At 32.7% G+C, this 21,465-nt stretch overlaps 1 protein-coding gene across 11 annotated transcripts in view; it reads right to left on the bottom strand.

The window, feature by feature from the left end:
- BIRC6 (baculoviral IAP repeat containing 6) overlaps window positions 1-21,465 on the bottom strand; it is a 237,240-nt gene that overhangs the window by 130,887 nt on the left and 84,888 nt on the right. For 7 of the 11 annotated variants that reach the window (XR_001160238.3, XM_012788384.3, XM_012788386.3 and 4 more), the window contains 11 exons: window positions 19,823-19,970; window positions 18,828-18,961; window positions 15,966-16,112; window positions 7,111-7,298; window positions 6,037-6,351; window positions 5,696-5,795; window positions 3,425-3,639; window positions 2,721-2,929; window positions 2,044-2,390; window positions 1,220-1,439; window positions 565-698 (listed from right to left, as the gene is read on the bottom strand). Coding sequence is in view for 10 of the 11 variants with exons in the window: in XM_012788384.3 (XP_012643838.1) it covers window positions 565-698; window positions 1,220-1,439; window positions 2,044-2,390; window positions 2,721-2,929; window positions 3,425-3,639; window positions 5,696-5,795; window positions 6,037-6,351; window positions 7,111-7,298; window positions 15,966-16,112; window positions 18,828-18,961; window positions 19,823-19,970 (2,157 nt within the window). In the remaining variant the exon portion in view is untranslated. The remainder of the gene's footprint in view (window positions 1-564; window positions 699-1,219; window positions 1,440-2,043; window positions 2,391-2,720; window positions 2,930-3,424; window positions 3,640-5,695; window positions 5,796-6,036; window positions 6,352-7,110; window positions 7,299-15,965; window positions 16,113-18,827; window positions 18,962-19,822; window positions 19,971-21,465) is intronic. The other 4 variants (XM_012788389.3, XM_012788385.3, XM_012788390.3 and 1 more) reach the window with 3 other exon arrangements.

Raw genomic sequence — 21,465 nt, 5'->3', positions numbered from 1 at the left:
TATAATGAGCTTCAAAATTAGGTACCTGCAGCCACAAATTGAGTAGAACATCAAATCTAATGAAAGAAAAATGCTTCGTGGTATAAAACCAGATTAAGTGTAGGCTGAATCCAAAAAATAATTTATGAACTAGAAAGATATATGGTCCTATTCTTACACTCACAGGCGACTAAAGTAAGATCTCTAACTCTAAACTTAAAATTCATATAGTACTAAATTATGTTCTAAAGTTTTTATTCGTATAACAATTTCCGTGCTCAAATGAAACTCATTATCATTAGCCAGAAAAGCAACTGTGCCTTAAAGCTTAATCTTATATAAAGGAGTTTGATTTTAGTTACGGTAGTATAGGAAAAACATACTAAACTAAGTTCAAATAATGAAAAGTATTAGATTTAAAAAGTAGTAACTATAACACATGAAGGTTATTCACTCTAAAAAGTCTACAACATAAAAATACTAAAATGTGCTGCAATGAATATTAAAATAAGAATTTCAGAAAATATATTTTATAAAAGCAATATTTATAAGAATCTTATAAAGAACACTGTTTTATATTAATACCTTCTGTCCTCCTATGCATGGGTAACTGTGGCTGAAGAGGTGACAATAAATTATCCAAGAGGTTAAGTAAGCTTTCTAATACTCCACTATTACTAAGTGACCGTTGACCAATGCAGGAAAGTAACATGAAGACCCTAAAAATCATATATATAAAGAAAATATCCAGTAAGAATCAATTTAACTGTTCAATTTCTTAAAATAATTTACATTGAAATTTAACAAAGTGATGATAAAATTTTTTGTTCCTTAAACATATTTCAGATTGGGTAAGCAAGATTTATATCTGAATGCATGATGTTAAATTAGGGTTTTTTCTAACTATTGGTTATATTAATAATCAACAGGAAAATGAGGCACAGTGAAGAAAGAGAATTTTATTTTAGCCTCAAAAAAGTAACATAATCTGATAGGAATTATTTATAAACATAGATCTCTAAACTCTAATTTTTCTTTCAATTAGAAAACTAAAGAATGCAGACTAGTTATATCATGAATAATCTTGATGCCTTTTGTTGGGGATTCCCAAAATGCTGAGAGAAACTGCTTGATTTTTGCCCCACTTTGTATTCACATAAATGGGATTTCAAAATCTGACCAATGACTATGCGAAGCACAAATCACTAATAATAAATACCTCCAATATTTTCTGACCTACCTATCCTGTGGAAAGATGAGAAGCTGCTCTGAATTGTACAATTCCTGAAGTACATTAGAGAGAAATTGGCCCCACCATCTTTCACCACCACAGAGTTGAACAAGCAGAAGACCAGTATGTAATCGTATCTTTGGTGTTCCACTGATACACAAGTGTTTAAAGAGCTCTTCACAGGCCTGGGCATGAAATGTGCTCTGCAAAACTGCAGGAACAGAGTGTCCTATTATAAGAAAGAAAACAGTAAAATATCCTATTTAAGTGTATGATATAATATAAAAATCAGCATGCTTAGATAACACTTTCTTCTTTACTAGCAAAGAGTGGACAATTATATTATTCTGTTATTTATTTACTTTTCATATGTAGAAATTTAATTGTTAAATGCTTGAAGAGGAGAAGAGCTAGCACTTAAGTCAATTATGTTTCTTATCTATAGAGTTGGGTGTATCAGGGCTGAGAGAGAGAGCGCGAGAGAGAGACTGATGATCAAAAATAGCTACTGGCTAGAAAATGATAGTTCTATATTAGGTTAGCAATTATGAAGTTTTCACTGTTGGGACTTTTAAGCAATAGTTACTACTTTGCCAGTAGCATAATGACATGCACACCAACAGCACTAAATCAAAAGAACCCCATCAAAAATTTAAGAAATAATAAAAATAAATGGAAAAAATAGGTGAAATTAGACATTTCATATATAATCATATTAGAAAAGATATCAAAATTAACAATACCGAGAAAATATTAACATGGAACCTAAAACATGCAAAAAAATTATATCACATATATTCCCAGCCTTTGAAGTACATAAGCCAAATACAAACCATTAGAAGAGTGAAGAAGGCTGAGCAAAGTGTCCAATAAGTATCTGATGATAGTACGTAATTGCTCTGTTGAAGATGTCTGAATTAAATCTTCTGGATCTGTTGTTTCACTCAACATCTTCCGACTTGTACCTAGAGCTACTTTGAGTCTCTGCACGGCATTATGAGCCAAATTTAATTGAAGCTGTAGCTGAATACAATCTTGATAAGCAGAAAAAACTCTACTGTCTTCCTCGACTGCCTTGTCTGGTTTTCGTAAAAAGTATTGTGCATTGTTAGCACTGTTGAGAGGAGGAAGATCGATACTTTGCAAAAGAGTTTCCAGACGATGACAAGCCAAATTATATCTATAAGTAAAAAATGAATAAACAAAATACTTCCTGCAATGTTCTCTTGATATACATGTACAAATACTAAGAATTAAATCTCTAAAACATGTTAACATGCAACAATTGTAAAAGAATTGTTGGTAATTCAATTGGTAATTACAGTACTAATAAATGGAGCTAATTATTTAGTCAATATTTTTATCTAGTATTATTGTGATGTACTAGTGTCCTATATCCTTTTGCTGAGTTCTGTACACCTACAAAATGACATTTTCTTGACAGAAATATTAACAAGATATATACAAAATATAGTTTCAATAAGATTGTAATTTATAATTTTATACTAACCTGCACTGTATATCCTCCTGCAGAGCAACCATCATTGCTAAATGCTGGTCAATTTCTGGTTGGTTTGCAGATTCCCCTTCTCCCCTAAGAGGATCATGCATTAACTTCAGTTCACTTTCCCAAGGCAAGATATAGGTATGACCATAGTAAAATCCTAATGGGATTTTGGCTCTGGCATTTGTACTTCCGTAACGTCCAATGACAGTGATCTGAAATGAAAAATTATAAATATATGTATATACACATCTGCTATAATAAAACTGAGCAATGTATTTTTTTTTTTTTTTTTTTTTTTTTTTTTGAGACAGAGTCTCGCTTTGTTGCCTAGGCTAGAGTGAGTGCCATGGCGTCAGCCTAGCTCACAGCAACCTCAAACTCCTGGGCTCAAGCGATCCTTCTGTCTCAGCCTCCCAAGTAGCTGGGACTACAGGCATGAGCCACCATGCCCGGCTAATTTTTTTATATATATTAGTTGGCCAATTAGTTTCTATTTATAGTAGAGACGGGGTCTCGCTCTTGCTCAGGCTGGTTTTGAACTCCCGACCTCGAGCAATCCACCCGCCTCAGCCTCCCAGAGAGCTAGGATTACAGGCGTGAGCCACCGCGCCCGGCCTGAGCAATGTATTTTTAAAAAGTTAAAGTATTTTTTATAACTTGTCAGAAACATGCAAAGCATATCAAAGTACTTTCTTGAAGTTCTTTACCTTCATGAACCTGCACACAGGTGGTGGTATTAAGTCATGAAGAATTAGTGAATGGGTGCTTATATCAGTTGCCACTACCAATCGCCTTCCATCCACTTCTTCTCCTAATGTCCAAATGTCAATTGATAAGGAGGCCAAGTCTCCACACGTGGGAATTAATACATCTGTCAACAATATAGGTCTGCCAAAATCCAAGGTCACAAATCTCCTTGCCCCTGTGAAAGAGAGAAAAACAGATGACAAAAAATATATTAATTAACCACACAATACACTCAAAAACAATTTGGATCACTCATTTTAACAAATGAAATCAACTCACTAAACTATAAACAGATGAGTGGAAAAATAAACAAGTAAAAATGGCTTGTCAATTCTCATTCAAAATTTTTCTGAAATCCCAAACTATAATAGCTTTGTCTTTTTTATATTTATTTGTTGTCTTTTCAAATCTATACCTACAGACAGTCTGTTAGTTTTGAACTCCAAGACTTAAGTCAAAAATTACAAGAGTAGCTAGGTGTGATGGTGAACACCTGTAGTTCCAGCTACTTGAGAGGCTACGGCAGGATGACTGCTTGATCCCGAGTTCAAGGATGCACTATGGTTGCACCTATGAATAGCCACTGCACTCCAGCTGGGCAACAGAGCAAGACCCTCCCCCACCAAATCTTTAGAAAACAAACAAACAAAAAAAGAAAACCACAAAAAAGAGTTAAGATTGTTACAATGAAGGTAATCAACTAACTGTACCCATAAGCTTCTTTAAAACATTAGAGTTAAAAAAATTAAATCAGCAAAAGTGGTATGTAAGTTAATTCTGTGACATGCCAATCTGATCTTTCAGCCACTGGCCTTTTTTTAATGACACAACTAGAAGCATTAAAAATACCAAATTTTATTATTTGACTTTAGTATTCGTTATCCATGCTTAACTTCTTTTGGAGTTGTATACTGCACTGGGATTAAGATGCAAAGTGAAGTGTTAACTGAAATCATCTGTAGTAAAACCACCACTGAAAAGTTCCTTGGAAGATCCTCCAAAGAGACAAACACAGCTAATTTCAAAACTGTTTTTCCCCAGTATGGACATCACTGTTTCTTTAACTCAATACCAGATAAAATAGATGAAGATAAAGCAGATTCACCTCTCTCATCACACACATTACAAGGATAAATTCAACTAGTGAAACAGAAGGCAGACTGTTAATAATATCATACTTCTGTTTCTTCTCCATTGCATTGGGGTGAGAGGCAGCTAGTAACCTTACCAGAAACATTTTACAGTGAAGGAAAACCACTACTAAATTAAATTTCTAAGAATAGTCCTATTCTTCATGGAACTAGTGTAAAAGAAAACAAGGGAGTTACCAATATTTTCCTAAAGAGAAAAATTATCCAACACCTAATAACATAGTTCTCCTCAGGAGGCTTATGCGCTGCAGTCATTTCCATGGATAAAAATCCAAACTGCAGTGTAAACAACTGCTCACATCCCACACAACTGCAGAATAACAAATTTTCACTGTAAACGTTATAAGCACGAATGTTGTTGCCAATAAATGATTATTTGGGCAGAAAATAAGACTACTATTTTATCTTTCAAACTCCCTCTTCCAAAAAGGAAACACCCCATTGCAATAAAGCAAATACGGTTTAATTGTTCATATAATGAAAAGTGCTACAGTGTGCACTGTATCCATGTTACTTCCCTAAGTATATTTTTGACTTCTGCTGCTACTCAAGAACAGAACAGTTGGTAGAACTATAAGGTAAAAACTGGCTAAAGTTTATTTGTAATTATGCACTAATTGAAAGAACCTATTCCAATCTCAATTATCCAGCATAGAAGCACGAGACAAACTTAGGTGAGATTTAAACTATTCAGAGACCAGTAAGTGTTATCTTACTCAGTTATTATAACAAACAGTAGTTCTGTCTGCTATTCTCAGGAAACAGTTCCACTATAAGAATGCTAGTTTCAGGAATACTTCCTTGAGTGTAATTTCTACTGTGATAGTAACTTCACCAACTACAATATCTTTAACAACATGCAGATATTCATGTATAGATCAAATCCACTACACAATAGCACTTTTCACTCAATTTGGTGAGCACACACAACTTGAACCTTAAACAGTGCTTATTCTTGGTAAAATATACTTACCCAAGAGCAAATGTCATTTATTTGCAAAGAGAAATCAAACTGAAGAATAATGAGTCTTAAAAGGGACAGACTAGGAAAAAAAATATTTTAAGAAAGTCAAAGATTACCTGAATGCATTCGCTCTATAATAATCGACTGGTGGGGTGGAGGTTGAAGAAAATGTGAAGCATGAGAAATTGCAAGGGCTAGACCAGAACCAAGTGGATTCTAGAAAAGAAAAAAGTATAATTCTATATTGATATTATTCTTGCTCTATAAAAACCACTAATCATAACACCAAATTAATAAGTCTTTTTTTCCTGAGTATATTTTATAATATTTTATAAAATGGAATAATCTAATTTGATATATTGAGTTGGTATAATAAAATTTTGCCTTCTAAAGTTATGGTATACTTCAAAATATTTTTAAACATTTTAAGCCAACATCTATTTAAAACATAATTTACCATTCTGGACTTGTTGGAATTTTTGTTATGTGCAGCAAGATTGACTGTTGGAGGATCAATCACCGAGCCTGGGAAAAGCTGTGCAAGTTCAGCATTAATCACAACGGAAACTGCTTCATTGGGTGGAGTGAGTGGTGGAGTCATAAAAAGAGGTGTTGTTTTTGGAGTGGGTGGAATAACATCAGATGGATGAATGAAGAATCCAGGAGCAGCCACTGGGTTGGAAGGCACAGAGTTGTGAACAGGACCAACTGCCGATGCTGCTGCAGCTGCTGCAGCTGTTGTCTGATGTAACTTGGCTTCCAGCTTTGCTTTCTGTAAAAGAAGCAAAAGCAACAAATATAGACAGATCCTATCTCCCTGAGATTTGGGGAAAACTACATGGGTATATATTATGAACATAAACACAAATAACTAGGTCTTTGTTAAATAAAAATGAAATTAAATCAAAACTGGACTCGAAAATGGAACATTTGCTACATATACTTCACAAATATTTAATATAAAATTTCCTGTGTGTTTCAGAACTAGGACTTTCTCAAAACAAAATTGAAGAGGAAGTAGAACAATTAAATATAAACAAGGAAACAAAGTTCTGCCAAAACAAAATATTATCAAGAGGTGGATTATCATGTTGACTAATCTGATACAATTTGTCACCATGAATTGCCACAGGTTTTACCACAATGAAATCTATAAAACATCTCTCATTATCTCTAAATTTTAAGTCACTTAAATTTAATTGGTCTTTAAAATTTTTTTTTAGGTTCTATACTTCACGGAAATAGTAACTGGTAACTGTAATGTTTGATCAAGGGTGTTTAAACAGAGAATGGATTTTGCACAAAAAGTGCCAATCATATTCCCTCAAATATGTACCAAATAAAATGCATTCACAGAATGTTAAAAGATTTAAATATATCACAAAAAATTTACCTCAATTTTTGTTGAAAATGATTAGGTCAGATCGGTCAACCTACTTTCCTTTACGAAAATAATGATCATTTTTACAGTATTTTTTTCAGCTTTTGAAGTTTAGAGACAGCATGAACAAAGAGCCAAATAGTCTCCAACCTGTTGCTGAAGCTTCAAAAGCTGCTGCTGTTTCTCTTGCAGCACCTGTAGCTGTTGCTCGGCTGAAGCCATTGCATGAGAGAGAGACTGCAAAGCTACCTGGGCTGCTGAAGTCAGAGCTGTCGAGGCTTCCCCAACTGTCCCAGATGACAGTCCACCTACTGCAGGAGTAACCCCGAAGGAACTCACTGGCATGAGGCAAGAGGGGAAAAAACAACAAAAAACACCAGGATGAAGAAAACGTCCACAAAGAAAACATATTCAAATATTTCCACACTATTTGACTAAACTATAGTTAATTTTCATTTTTAAAAAAGTAATCTGGAAAGTATAAATAAAGAAATCTTCATTGTTAGAGTGTATTGACAATTCTAGCATTCAAAATCTAGGAAATCCAGCAATGACTCATAAAGCAAAGAAAAATTAGAATCAGTATATACTTTCAAGTTTACAAATATTTTCAGTATAGAAGAAATTTCACTTAATTTTATGAAAATTATCATTAAAAATGAAAGTAGTCGCATTATACAACTTTTCAATTTCAGAATATTATGGGGGCACAAATGTTTTGGTTACATGAATTACTTTAGTACAGTCTGAGTCAAAGTTATATGTGTGTCCATCACCCAGATAGTGTGCATTGTACCTGTTAGTTATTATACAATTTCAGCATAGGAAATAAATTTCCTTTACTAAGTTTTCCGACAGCAACAACATGCCCCTCTCCACCTCCAAAAAAGCTCAAAAAACTTTCAATTATAAGGACATCATTTAAGAAGAGAGATAACACTTATTTCCTCATTTTAAAGCACAGCCTGGACAGAGGTAAGGCCCACACAGAATATATAAAGCAACGTTTCCTGCTATATGCTCCCCAGAACAGTAAACTGGAGAGAAGCATATCCAACACACAGTCAAATCTAACATACACTGTTTTCCATGAACATCATCATCAATAAAGGCTCTATGAAATCATGCAACTAAAGAAATTTCATTGACTTTCCTTTTCAATGTTATTCAAGTATACATTATAAAAGAACTCCTTTTCTATCAAATATTTATCAGCATTTATGACAAATATTTTGGGAAAAGCTGGGATAAAAACTTAATCCAACATGTCAGCATAAAGCAAAAAGTAGAGGCCAACTCTACAGCATAAATAATTTATATCATAACAGGACTTTACCAGAAAGGTACATTAGGGAAAAGATAACTGCTATAATAGCAGATATTTAGTATTATACGTGTGGTAAATGTTTTAATGAAGCACTGCATTCAACATACGAACAACCCTATGGGATAGATATGATAATTCCCTTTCTTATGGCTCAGAGATATTATCCTGTAAACTCATAGTGGGAGAACTGGGATTAGGACCAAGGGCTATGTGAAGTCAAAGCTAATGCCAGGCACAGGGTTAAGCATGGAACTTATTATCAACTCATTTAATCTTGGAAAGAGCAAAGTATTAGGTATTAATTAGGCAAAGTAGTAGTCACTATTATATGTATTAGGTACTATTATAACACCATTTTATAGATAATAAAACTAAAGCTGAGGGAAGTAATTTGCTCATAAATACTGGAAAAGGGGAAAAATCCAAGCAATCTGACCAGCTTATCTTTTTAACGTCTAACAAAGGCTATATTGTGGCTGGTCCGAAGGTAGTGAGTTATCTCACGTGATTGTTCACAGTCAGTTACAGATTGAACTCCTTGTTCTACTACTTTCCCCCCTCCTCACTACTGCACTTGACTAGTCTTAAAAAAAAATTAAAAAAAAATTTTAAAAAAAGGCTATATTGTGCCACAATTCTAACAAACTATTTAAAAATTAAGCTACAATAAACAAGATACCAATAACACCAAAACCTGTGCATAACCTCTTATAATTAAAAGCTTCTTCGTGTGAAAAAACAAAACCACCATTCATTACAGTGTAGTCATACCACCCTTCATTTAACACATTAACTGCCATGTAAGTTGTATTTAACTCAAACTAGTTTTGAGCCCAGAGCCTCATGGAGCAAAACCTGGGCAAACCCTGTAGTTGGTTCGTGAAAATCTTGTTGATGTTCTTATTGTTAAAATTAATATTGACAATTTAATTCTAAAAATACAGATTAAATTAATAGAAGTCAATAACAAATTTTTCATTAAATTAAAAAGGATTGTTTTGTCTTCAAAGTTTTTATTCTGTTTTTGTGATAAAACACCATACTCCCAAGGAAAAAATTTTTTTTCCTAGTATGACAGTCAACGTGTTAACATCCACTAATTCAGCTATATAAGCTTGGTCAAAGAAGGAGCAATCTTATCTCATATAACATGTGTGACCCCAAAAGAAAAGTTATTTGCTCCTTCTAGTGCTCCACCAAAAAGCAATAGCTATTAATTCCAACTCTCAAGGAGAAATTATTAGACTTAACTAAAGCATTCATATTATGCTTGTATTTGGGGGTAATATAAGTGATTTTCAATACAGTGTACTTTTACACATGACAAATTTTATTTTATTTTATTTTACTTTTTTGAGGCAGAGTCTCACTTTGTTGCCCAGGCTAGAGTGAGTGTCGTGGCATCCTCCTAGCTCACAGCAACCTCAATCTCCTGGGCTCAAGCAATCCTGCTGCCTCAGCCTCCTGAGTAGCTGGGACTACGGGCATGCACCAGCATGCCTGGCTAATTTTTTTTCTATATATATTAATTGGCCAATTAATTTCTTTCTATTTATAGTAGAGACGGGGTCTCGCTCTTGCTCAGGCTGGTTTCAAACTCCTGACTACACCTGACAAATTTAAAACCTTATGCACCCAAATAATATTTATGGGAAAACCAACTAAATCACTACAAATACATCAAAGACATAAACAATCCAAGAATAATGAGTCATCTTGCTACTATGAAACTGAAACTCTTTTGCACAATCTAGTTTTCAATATCTGTTGCTTTTTCTATACTAAGAAAGGCTTCAAAAACTCTAGATATACAAAAAGTGAGAGGTGAGAGTTAAGACAAAGGTGACTACTAGCACCATTTCTGCTCAACCACATATAGGAAAATCCTAGGAAGTATATTAGGGCAGGAAAAATAAATAAAAGATACAATGATTAGGAAAAAAGTAAAACTCTCTTTATTAACAAATGACATCATTGCAAACATTTAAAAATCTCAAAGAATCTATAAACTCTATAAAATTAGTAACACAGCCATATCACCAAATATGACATTAATGTATACAAACTAGCAATGAAAGAACAGAAAATAACATATTAAGAGCAAGTTTAATAACAGCATTAAAAAAACAAATATATAGATATAAATATAAAAAAGATATGTAAAACTTCTATGTTGAAAACTACAAAATATCACCCAAGAGAAATTAAAGATCTAAATATATTAAAGAATATAGACCTCCAGTGTATATTCTGGATGAAAAAGAAAAAAAGAATAAATACCATGTTAATGGATTTAAAGGCTCAATACTAAGATGTCAATTCTCCCAAACTGATTTACATTCAAATCTCAAATTTTAAAAACATGCTCTTTTGTGAGGAAATTGACAAATCAAATCTAACATTCAAACAGATATACAAAAGACCTAGAATAACCAAGGCAATCTTTAAGAAAAATAATATCTGCAGATTTCACTCCTAAGTAGTTAGTTCTAAAGAAAACTGAAAGCATACACTAACACAAAAACATGTACAAAAATGTTCATAGCAGCATTGTGCATAATGGCCAAAGGAAAGAAACTGCCCAAATTGTCATCAATTGATGAATACAGAAACAAAATGTTTAATAATAATATTGAGTATTACTGAATGCATACTATTAAATATATATTCATAAATATATTAATATTAAATAGTTATCCACTATCCACTCAATAGTGGATAGTGATAAATAGTTATCACTATTTATGGATAATGATAAATAGTTATCATTATCCACTCAATAATGAAGTATTATTCAGCCATAAAAAGGAATGATGTATTGATACATGATGAATGGAAAGATTCTGCTAAGTAAAGAAGTCAAACACAAAGAACTTGTATCGTAGGATTCCATTTATATGAAATGACCACAGTAGGCAAATCCATATAGACAGAAAGTAAATTAGTGATTGCCAGGAAATAGGGGTTAGATTGGGAATAAATGGGTAAGGAGTTGCTTTCTGTAGTGAAGGAAATGTTCTAAAATTAGGTAAGGTTGATGACTGCACACACTATGAACACACATTGTGAAAACCTAATATTTAAAAAATTCTAAAACTCTATTTTAAAACTCTGCCTAAAAAGAATGAAAAAGAAAAGTGATGTATTTATATTAGCAGATGTCAGGACTTAATATAAAGTTGCAGTAATAAGACAACAGGGCATCAACAAATGGCTAGACAAATGACTATAGAGGCAACCCTGCAGTGGTGTGGGGAAAGTATAGTCTTTTTCCATAAATGATTAGGTAGCAAAAGAGAGAGTATTAAAAAAAATGATGGATTAGAATACCCAAAATTCACTAAGGAGAGATAAAACAATTGGAAATTACATCAGGTACAGGCATGAGATATAACATATTAAATTGGAGACTCAAAAAGAAGACAAAAGCAATATTTGAAGAGTTAACTGGAAGTGGTTTTTCTAAAGCTAATGGAAGGTATCAAGTAAAAATTCAAGAAGACATCAAGTAAAGATTTGAGAAGCCCTATAAATCTGAAGCAAGATAAATACAAATGAAACCACATGTAGGAACATCACCAAAAATTTCTGAAAAAAAGAAAAGGGAGAAGTACAATCTCTAAAACAGCCAGAGAAGGGACCTTAAGAAAAGCAATACTAAGACTGGGAGATACTATCTTCAAGGTATAGGGCAAGAAAATGAAAGGCTGACAGGTTTCCAAGTCACTGCCAAAAACAAACAAAAAGACACATGACTTCTAATAAATACAATTTAAGGGAAGATTATCTTTGAATCACCAGAAACAATTAACTGCTAACTCAGAATTCTATAATGCAAAAATATACTTCAGGAATAAAGACGATTTTCACTCAAATAAGCCAGCAGTAAAATATGATTTTTGTGATACTGAAATAACGTAATTATGAAATTATGTATTGAAAACTTGATGATACCGTGAAACTGATTGTGTTAATTTAGTTGATTATAAAACTTGCCTACATAATAAAATATAATTTAGTTGATTAGGGTAAAGTGGTATCAGCTATTAAAGAAGTTATCTCTATTATTTAAAATACTTCTGTTTGTATCATACATGGACAAGTAAAAATGATACAATGTCTAGGATTTGCTTTTGAGTACTTGGGCAAAGGAAAATAAAAAAGGTATAGATAAAAGAAATGTGAAAAAGTAACAATAATATTGCAATCTGGATAATGGCTAAATGGTTTGTTCATTCAATTATGCAGAAAATTTTGAAATTTTTCCAAAAAAATCTAAGTGAAAAATCTAAGTGAAAAAAATCTAAGTGATCAGTAGACTCGAACAAAAAGATATCTATTTTTCAAACCTAAGAAAAATCATACCAGATAAAGATCAAAGGCAAAAAAAAAGAACAGCAATGAAAATGGAATTATGAGGTAAATCCAAAAGAATACTGAATATTAAAAACTATAATCATAATTCTAGGAATTAAAATATACATAAAATTAATATACAGACCACATAAAAATTAAGCTATTAAGCACAGTGCCACACAAATTGAGAGAATGATAAATACTGTTCAAGATATTTTCACTATGTGTTAAAAACAGAAATTAGAGAATTCAGAATGTATATTGTGCTCTCAATGACAGAATTACTAAAAGAATAGCTTTAAAAAATTAGGAAAATAGACCAGTAAAAATATAACACCTCAAAAATGAGAAAAAAGAATGTAATTATAAAGATGAGAAATTTAGTAGTATATATTACAAAACATGGTAGATTTAAACACAAATGTGTCAGTAATTACATTAAATGTGGCTAAACCAAATGCTCCCACTGAAAGACAAAAATATCAGGCTTGATTGATTTTTGAAAAAAACAACTGCATGCTGCTTATTAAAAAGTACGTCTAAATTATAAGGAGACACTGAAAAGTTGACAGTAAAAAGATGGAAAATTATATACCATGCAGATAGCAACCAAAAGAAAGTTGGTGTTAGGCATATATATATCAGGGTAGATCTTAGGAGAAATCGCAAACTTAGAAATAAAGAGACAATGCATGCCAGGTATCATGGCACACGCCTATAAATCTCAGCTAGTCAAAAGGCTGAGGCAGGAGGATCTCTTGAGTTTAGGAGTTTGAGACCAGCCTGGGTAATACAGTAAGTCCCCACGTCAAAAAGAAGAGAGAGAAATAATTCATGATGATGAAAGAATTAATTCCCAAGAAACAACCATCCTAAATTTATATGGTAATCTCAAAATGTATGACATAAAAATTGGTGGAACTAAAATAGACAAATCCACAGTTATTATACCAAGATTTTTAAGATATAGACCTCATTAGCTAAAAAACAAAACCAAAAAAAAAAAAAAAAAAGTAGATAAAATAATGAATAAAGACAGAGAATTTCAAGAATGGAATTAGCAAACCTGACCAAATGGATATATATAGTATACTTCACCAACAAGCGCAGAGTAAACATTATGAAACATGCATGGAATATTTAAAAACTGACCCTATAAAATTACTAATAAATGTTGCAAGATTAATAATCTGAGTATTTCCTTTAACCCTATGGCAACTTAAAAAGAAATTAATAGCAAAAAGATAACTACTTACTGAAGTTGAATATATGAATACCCTATGAAGAAGTGAATCAACTTCTACATTCACATCCAAGAGAACAGTGTATCCATTAGTACTAATAGTCCCACAATGAAACAACTCAAATGTCTATCAATAGTATATAAATCAATAATGGATACATAAATTGTTTATTCAGATCATGGAAAACCTAAACAGCAATGAAAAAGAAGTGCTTATATGCAGTGATGTAGATTAATGTCATAATCATAGCATTGAATGGAAGGTAGGCCAAAATATACATATATGCACAATTCTATGTTATACAGACCCTACTCAACCAGTGCTCAGGAATACATGATTAAGCGGTAATTCAAAGAAACAAACACCAAGAAGTGATTACTCTAAAATTTAGAACAGTGTTTACCTTGTGAAGAGAATGAGGGAAAAATAAATGGAAGTGGGCATGAAGACACCTTTTGGGGTGCTGGAAATGTAACTTCTTTACCCAGTTGGTGGTCACATATGTGTCATGATAAACTGCTGAGCTATGCAATTGTTTTCTATACTTTTCTGCATGGATATTGTATTTAGACTGTAGTCATCTTTTAGCTCCTTATAATCACTAGTCAGGACTTGGCTCTAACATTTAATAAAAATCCCTCTGCTGGCAGTGGTTTCAGACTGGGAGGAATACAGAGGTGATTGCTTACAGAAACACAGACTACCTCTGAACAGGTAAGAAACTGGTTCCATTCCTTGCTTTGGAGGGGAAATGGTGAGTGTGCAGGAATATGTTTTCAAACCTAACTTATCTTTAAAAAATTTTATACTTTCTAACAGCATGACTTATTCACACACATGAATTTTCTTAAGATAAAAATTCTTGAACACTTAATTTCAAGCCAGTTCCAAGAAAAAGCCTGATTTATAAATAATTTATAAATTCTTTATAAAGGTCAATTATAAAGGTCAAATAAAGAGCAAAATTTTTGTCATGGTATGTTTCTATTCCACTGTAAATGTAAGAGTTTTTACAAAATGAATATTATAGTCCAAGAAAACAATTAATTTTGACGCTTCTAGCATCACCATATAAAGTTATTTAAAAAGCTCATCTATACTACATATGCTATGAATTTCACTTAGTAGTCACTTTCACAATTGGAAGATACAAAATACTAGGAAAAAAAAACAAACACTAAAATAAAGAAGAGATGAATTCCTTAAAGCCCTTGCCATTCTGGAGCCAAGTGCAAGATTAGATTTATCACTACTTCTCATGCAAACTGTTTTTGCTTTCTGTTAAACTGTTGAAGAGAATAAGGCCACACCCACTTATACAAAACCACCACCAGCAGAGTCACTTCCAACACAATTTTCAAACACTTCAGTGACTGTAATATATACATAAAACCACATACTAATATTCTTAATTATAAAAACGTCAATAATTTGTACGATAGAATTATAAACAAACACTGACTCTGCTATGTAAAGGAAAAGAATCAAAGAAAATAAAGTTTCTACTGCTTGGTAATCAAGAACTTAATTTTTAAGTGTAGATATTTATTTAAAATAATGCCACCACATATTCGACACATTCAAGTAGTGTTTCAGATATTCAAAGTTGCTTTATACTAGTTACAAACAGTATTCCCTTGTTATTCATCTCGAATTTCTCAAAGACATCACCAAATATAATGTTCACATTAGATGCAAGAAATAATATGATGCCAAAACTACACACAGTCCAGACAAAACAAGACTGGTCACCAGTTGATGATTGTTGAAGCTGAGTAGTAGAAACATTGAGTCTATTTTACTCTTCCATTTCCATTATGCTTGATAGTTTCCAAATTAAAAAGTTTCTAAAAGTGCACGCACATAAAAACATAAGGATTTAAGACTGTGGGGGGGGGGACCCTATGAATCAAATTAGAAAAAAATATAAAACTATTTATATATTTCCCCAAAATATCCCTCCCATAAATAAATTTCCATGAAACATGATAGCAATGAAACTTATATATAACTGATACTTAAATACTTACATATCACTTTATTACTGCATAAAATATATAATAAAAGAAGGTATATACCAGTAAACGTACTTGCATCATCCCTTTCTATTCTGGTTCCATCACTAGTTGAGACACAAGTGAAGTGCAGGGGTTCAACTTCTAGAAGTCCAGTGAGAGATGTGAAACTACCCTCAGCAGCTGTGCAACTACTGACCTTCCCATTTCCTAATACAGAGAAAAGACAAGTCTTACAATATATGAATTTTTATCTTAAAAAGCAATAGTCATATTGATAATTATAGCTGCTACTTCAATTCTAATTAAAACATACATAAATATACAACTCTTTCATAGTACCTCAACAACAGACATGGTATTAAGAAAACAGCATACAAGCAACTTAGAAGCCTTTTACATTAATAAGAAACATGAGTAATAGTTTTCTATAACACAAAATTTACATTCGGTAACAAGTGACTTAGATTTTAAATGGGGGAAAAAATAATAATAAACTAGATACTGTCATTAGCTATCACCCAATCTGATAAGTATGCATAAAATCAGAACACACTATATGATGTTAATTGTATAAATATAAGACACTAAAAAAGACTAAAGAAACATTTTAAAATATTAATAAGAATTATCTATGCCTATTTCTTTATATTTTGTATATATGTTATCAATTTTCTAGAATGAAGCACACTACTTTATAATCGTAAAAATAATTTAAGCTAGCACAAGTAGTTTTAAAAAGAAGAAAACCACGTGACCAATAAAACCACAGAAAGACAACTGGAAGGAAGAATATAAAAGAATTCACACGGCCAGGCATGATGGTTCAAGCCTATAATCCTAGCACTATGGGAGGCCAAGGAAGGAGGATCACTTGAACCCCGGAGTTTTGAGACCAGCATGGGCAACATAAGGAGACCCCATCTCTACAAAAAAATAAAACAAAAAATTAGCCAGGCATGGTGGAGTGTGCCTGTAGTCTTAGTTTCTCAGAAGGCTGAGACAGGAGGATCACCTGAGCCCAGGAAAACAAAAGGATTCACAGTAACTATGTATATAGTTTGGGAGAACAAGATCATATTCACTACCTTCCAAATTTTCTAGAATTGGCACTCCTTTAAACAGAATTCTTTAAAAGACAAAGTAAAACAAAATCCAGAGATGAAACAAATACAGAGATATAAAAAGTGTCATCAACAGCTGAAGAACTATTGAATGCCAGACTAAACTGTCATAATCTTGTTTTCCACTGTGCTACTGGCGGCCAGCACATGGCCTGACATGTTCAAAAACATTTATTGGGCACTTAATCAATGCAAGACTTGGGAGATAAAAGAGTGAAAGGATAGGCCCCAGTCTTCATGAAGTTTATATTCTATGTTAGTGGTTATTAGGCATTAAACAAGTATATAACTGAACTTTAAAAAAAGGTACAAGGTTTTACTTAAGAGAAACTTAAAGGACTGATAAGTCAAGGGGCAATGAGATCTAAGTCAAGAGGTAATAAAATGCTTCCCTGATGAAATGATGAGATTCTCAGGAAGAATAGAAGATTTCTATGTATTTATTTCTATGAAGTGGGAAGGCAAAAGGACTAGGAGTGAAATCCCTACAGTAGGAAGGAACATAGCACATTTGGGGACCTGAAAGAACAATATGATCAAAGAAACGGGTCTCAATCTAAGATCCCTCTACATAGCTTTAACATATTAAGAAGCCTAAAGAGCTTTTGTTTGTGTTGACTGTACTGATATTTACCAAAGTAGAAATTTTAAGATATGGAATTTGAAGTTTTAATTTATTTAATAAAAAACCCATTAAATGTCAAGAGAAATAGCATAATTTAATGAAAAGCAACTATTTTCCAAAAGAAAAATAATTTAATGAGAAGAATGGTATGTTTTACCTATTTAAAAATCTCTTTAAACTCTGGATTATCAGAGGATATCTGGATTCTCCTCTCTGCCTCTGCTTTCAATGTGCTGTAGTATGTTGCTTTGGCAGAAGTATGTGAAAAAAATCTGATCCCACACAAATATGTAGTTCGAAAGAAAATTTTTAAGAGCCTAGCATATTCAAAAATTTGATAAGTGGTAGTTTCTAAAGGATTAGTTACAGTTCGGATTGGTATCTGAAATCTTAACAATGAACTTCTCAAACTGTTACATTAAGATCACATCTTAATACTTTTAAGGAATCTTTTATCCATGCACAACTGGTGAAACATCATGCATTAACCATTTGGAAAATATTGGCTCACCACTATATACAAATCTTCCAAATGTTAACACATTTCACTATACAACATCAGAAAATGACACTCACTAATATCATCACATGCCAAAGAGTCTCTACATATTGGGAAGCTATCAAGCTCACTGTGGGGGACACATGATTCCCAAAATTCCATTTTTTGCTTAAAAACTCTACTTGTAGAGAAAGGGTCTCACTCTTACTCAGGCTGGTTTCAAACTCCTGACCTTGAGTGATCCCCGCCTTGGCCTCCCAGAGTGCTAGGATTACAGGCATGAGCCACAGCGACCGGCCTGAAATACTGTTCTTTAACTTTAAATAGAGATAGCAAAGGTACAGCAAATAAAACTGAAAAGGCTACAACAAATAAATCAACTTTAAATAGTCTCTTATGAGCATTAAAATTGCACTGACATACAATAAAAAACAAAAACAATAAAACAAATTTACAACCATTTCAAAGATAATTAATATACTGGAGTCTTTCTGAGGGTAAAAGGGAAAGTTAAGACATTAAAACAAACGATTTAATGATTCATAGATGTTAAGGTTAAGTTCTAAAGAATTTTAGTTCTCTCAAGACAAGTATAGTAACTGCAATCTATTAAGTCAATGGTAATTTAAATCCAAGAGGTAATATTCAGTAATTCCTTTATTAAAAGAAGCCACTACCTGAAAGGACTTCTGATAAATCAATTTCATCTGACTGGACACCAATGCTGCTGTTATATACATTTTTACAAGAAGAGCCACTCATCTCCAAATCAAAGAGGACTGGATCAAATGGTGAGCTATACAATCCGTATCTGAAAAATAAAATAATGTACTAACAATTTTCCTCTCAGCCACCTAATTAACAAATTACCTATTTACTTAGTTTCAAAAGCAATCTGACTAACAGGGCAGAGGGAGACACTAACCAGATTTAAACCATCAAATCCAGTGAATTTCAACTCTGTTCCCTGCAAGCTATACTCCAAAGGACACTGTCCAGAGACTCAACAAACGTTGAGTTCAATAAGCTGGTAGCTAATGCACCTGCATATTGAAGCAAGTAAGAGAATATCAGGCATCCTCTCTCCTCTCAATCACTGCAATGACACAGTAGCTTGCTTAGAGTAAATTTCATCAAAATAAAAATTTCTAATCTAAAAAGGTTAGAAAAATCACTGCTCTGGGTAAAGGAATAGCTTACTTCAAACACTGACCATCACTAAGATCTCAGATCTAACCTTTTGTTATTTCTTAATTCATCACGTTAAAGTTTGAGAAACATAACCAGCAGATGGAAGAAACACTAGTTAAGTAAGGGCTGTAAGTAATTTACATTAATTCCACCTATAAAGCTATAACAAAAAATAAAAAATCACATTAAAGTCTTCTTCTCTTAGCAAGGAATACCACTTTTAAGTAGTAAATAATATAATTAGCCCTCTCACAATAACCAGCTTAAGGACTTCTCAAACTGCTAAAGGGAATAATTTCAGAGAAAATTGGGGAAAAGAAAACCTCAGGCTAATATCACTTGGTAAAAGGTAAAGCATAAAGTAAACATCTTTTTGCAAGAAAAATAGCATTATCAACATATATATTAAATAACTGTTTTGTACAAAGGTGGTAACAGACCCAGAAAGGCCCATTATTAGTCATTAGATATACTAAAATACCTTGTTTGAAGTAAAGCCTCCAGTGGTGTTAGCCTGTGCTGTAATTGTCTGGACACAGCAGTAAGCAAAGATGCACAAGCTGTACTGCACCCAGCTAAGTCTTCATCTTTAACGTAATTCAGTAAGACAAAATACCAATAGACAGAACCTAGAAACAACAAAAAGAAATGGGTTTTTATTCTTTTCTCTAACAAGGAGAATTTAAGATTACATTATTTATCAGTTGTAACTCCTTTTGCTAAAAAGAAACCTTTTTCTGGAAAAATCTGTAAGGGTAACTTACAAAGAAGAACCAAGTTTTTGCAGGGATCAAAGAGGACACTGACAATATAAACCACAACCCAATGCATAATCTTAAACTAAAAATTTCAAACATATCTTCTGAGAGGCTTATCAAGTCAACATAGGCATTAACATGTAAAATAATTTGACATGACTCTAAGGGACATTTTAGAATAGCTGAAAAAGTAAAGAGATTACAGGTCATTCAGGCTATTCTTCCTGAAATGCTGTTTCATTGCATTAAAATTTTCAAAACCACTGGATGGCAGTGAGCTTCAAAAAAGCACACTGAATGTAATATATGAATAGCAAGTGAATGAAATATACAGGGTGCCCCAAAACATAAAGGTATGTTTAGCTACAATTTCCTATTTTCCCTGTATATGGCGACCTTGGGGACACCCTGTAGTTCTTCTATACTGCCAATTGGATATAAACCAATATGGCTTAAAAGATGGTCATTTGCATCTCATATGGTTCAGTGAAAAAAAATAAATAAAATTATTGCATCTCACATGGTTTAGTGAAAGCATAAATTTTTTTAAAACATGATCATGATGGCATATTTTAATTTTATAAAACTTTTGATGTCTAACAACCAAGGACACCCCATAATTTAAGCATCCCATCTTTAAAGCTATCAAGAAATTTTTTTAAGCATCAGAGACTATTACAGTGAGCAACTGAGTGTAAAACATTCTACTCTATATAAAAGCCAATAGTTTTATCCAAAATATGTTCAAGTAAATATAAAGACTCTTTAACTAAATTAAGATAATGATATACCAATCATTTAAAAGTAACTTTGAGCAAGTATTTTTTCTAGTTTACCACAAAGATCAAATCCTTATGAAATATATATCTCATTGAAGTAACTTACAGAAGACTGTGAGAAATGTCTACAAAAAACATTAAGTTTAAAAGGCCAAATAAGTAGCCTTTCATAGTAACAGCAAAAATAGTGGAAAGCATAAAATTTGTTTTAAATTTTCATTATCTCATATATATGCTACTTTGGGGAATTGCTTTGCCTTGTAAATTCCTGCTTGATAACTACATTCTTTTACTGATACATAATAATTACACATATTTATGGGGTAAAAGTGATATTTTGATACATGCATATAATGTGTAATGATCAAATCAGGACTTTTAGGAGATACATCACCTCAAACATTTATCATTTCATTATGTTGGGAACATTTCAAATCTTTTCCTCTAGCATTTTCTTGAGATGGGGTTTTGTTCTATTGCCCAGGCTGGAGCACCAAGATGCCATCAAAGTTCAGTGAGGCCTCAAATTCCTGGGATCAAGCAATCCTCCTGCCTTGGCCTTCCAAGTAGCTGGGACTACAGGTGCA

Source organism: Microcebus murinus, chromosome 3 (assembly GCF_040939455.1).
Source record: "Microcebus murinus isolate Inina chromosome 3, M.murinus_Inina_mat1.0, whole genome shotgun sequence".
Taxonomy (NCBI): domain Eukaryota; kingdom Metazoa; phylum Chordata; class Mammalia; order Primates; family Cheirogaleidae; genus Microcebus; species Microcebus murinus.
The sequence above is the reverse complement of the archived record's forward strand: the minus strand, read 5'-3'. Positions and strand labels throughout refer to the sequence as shown.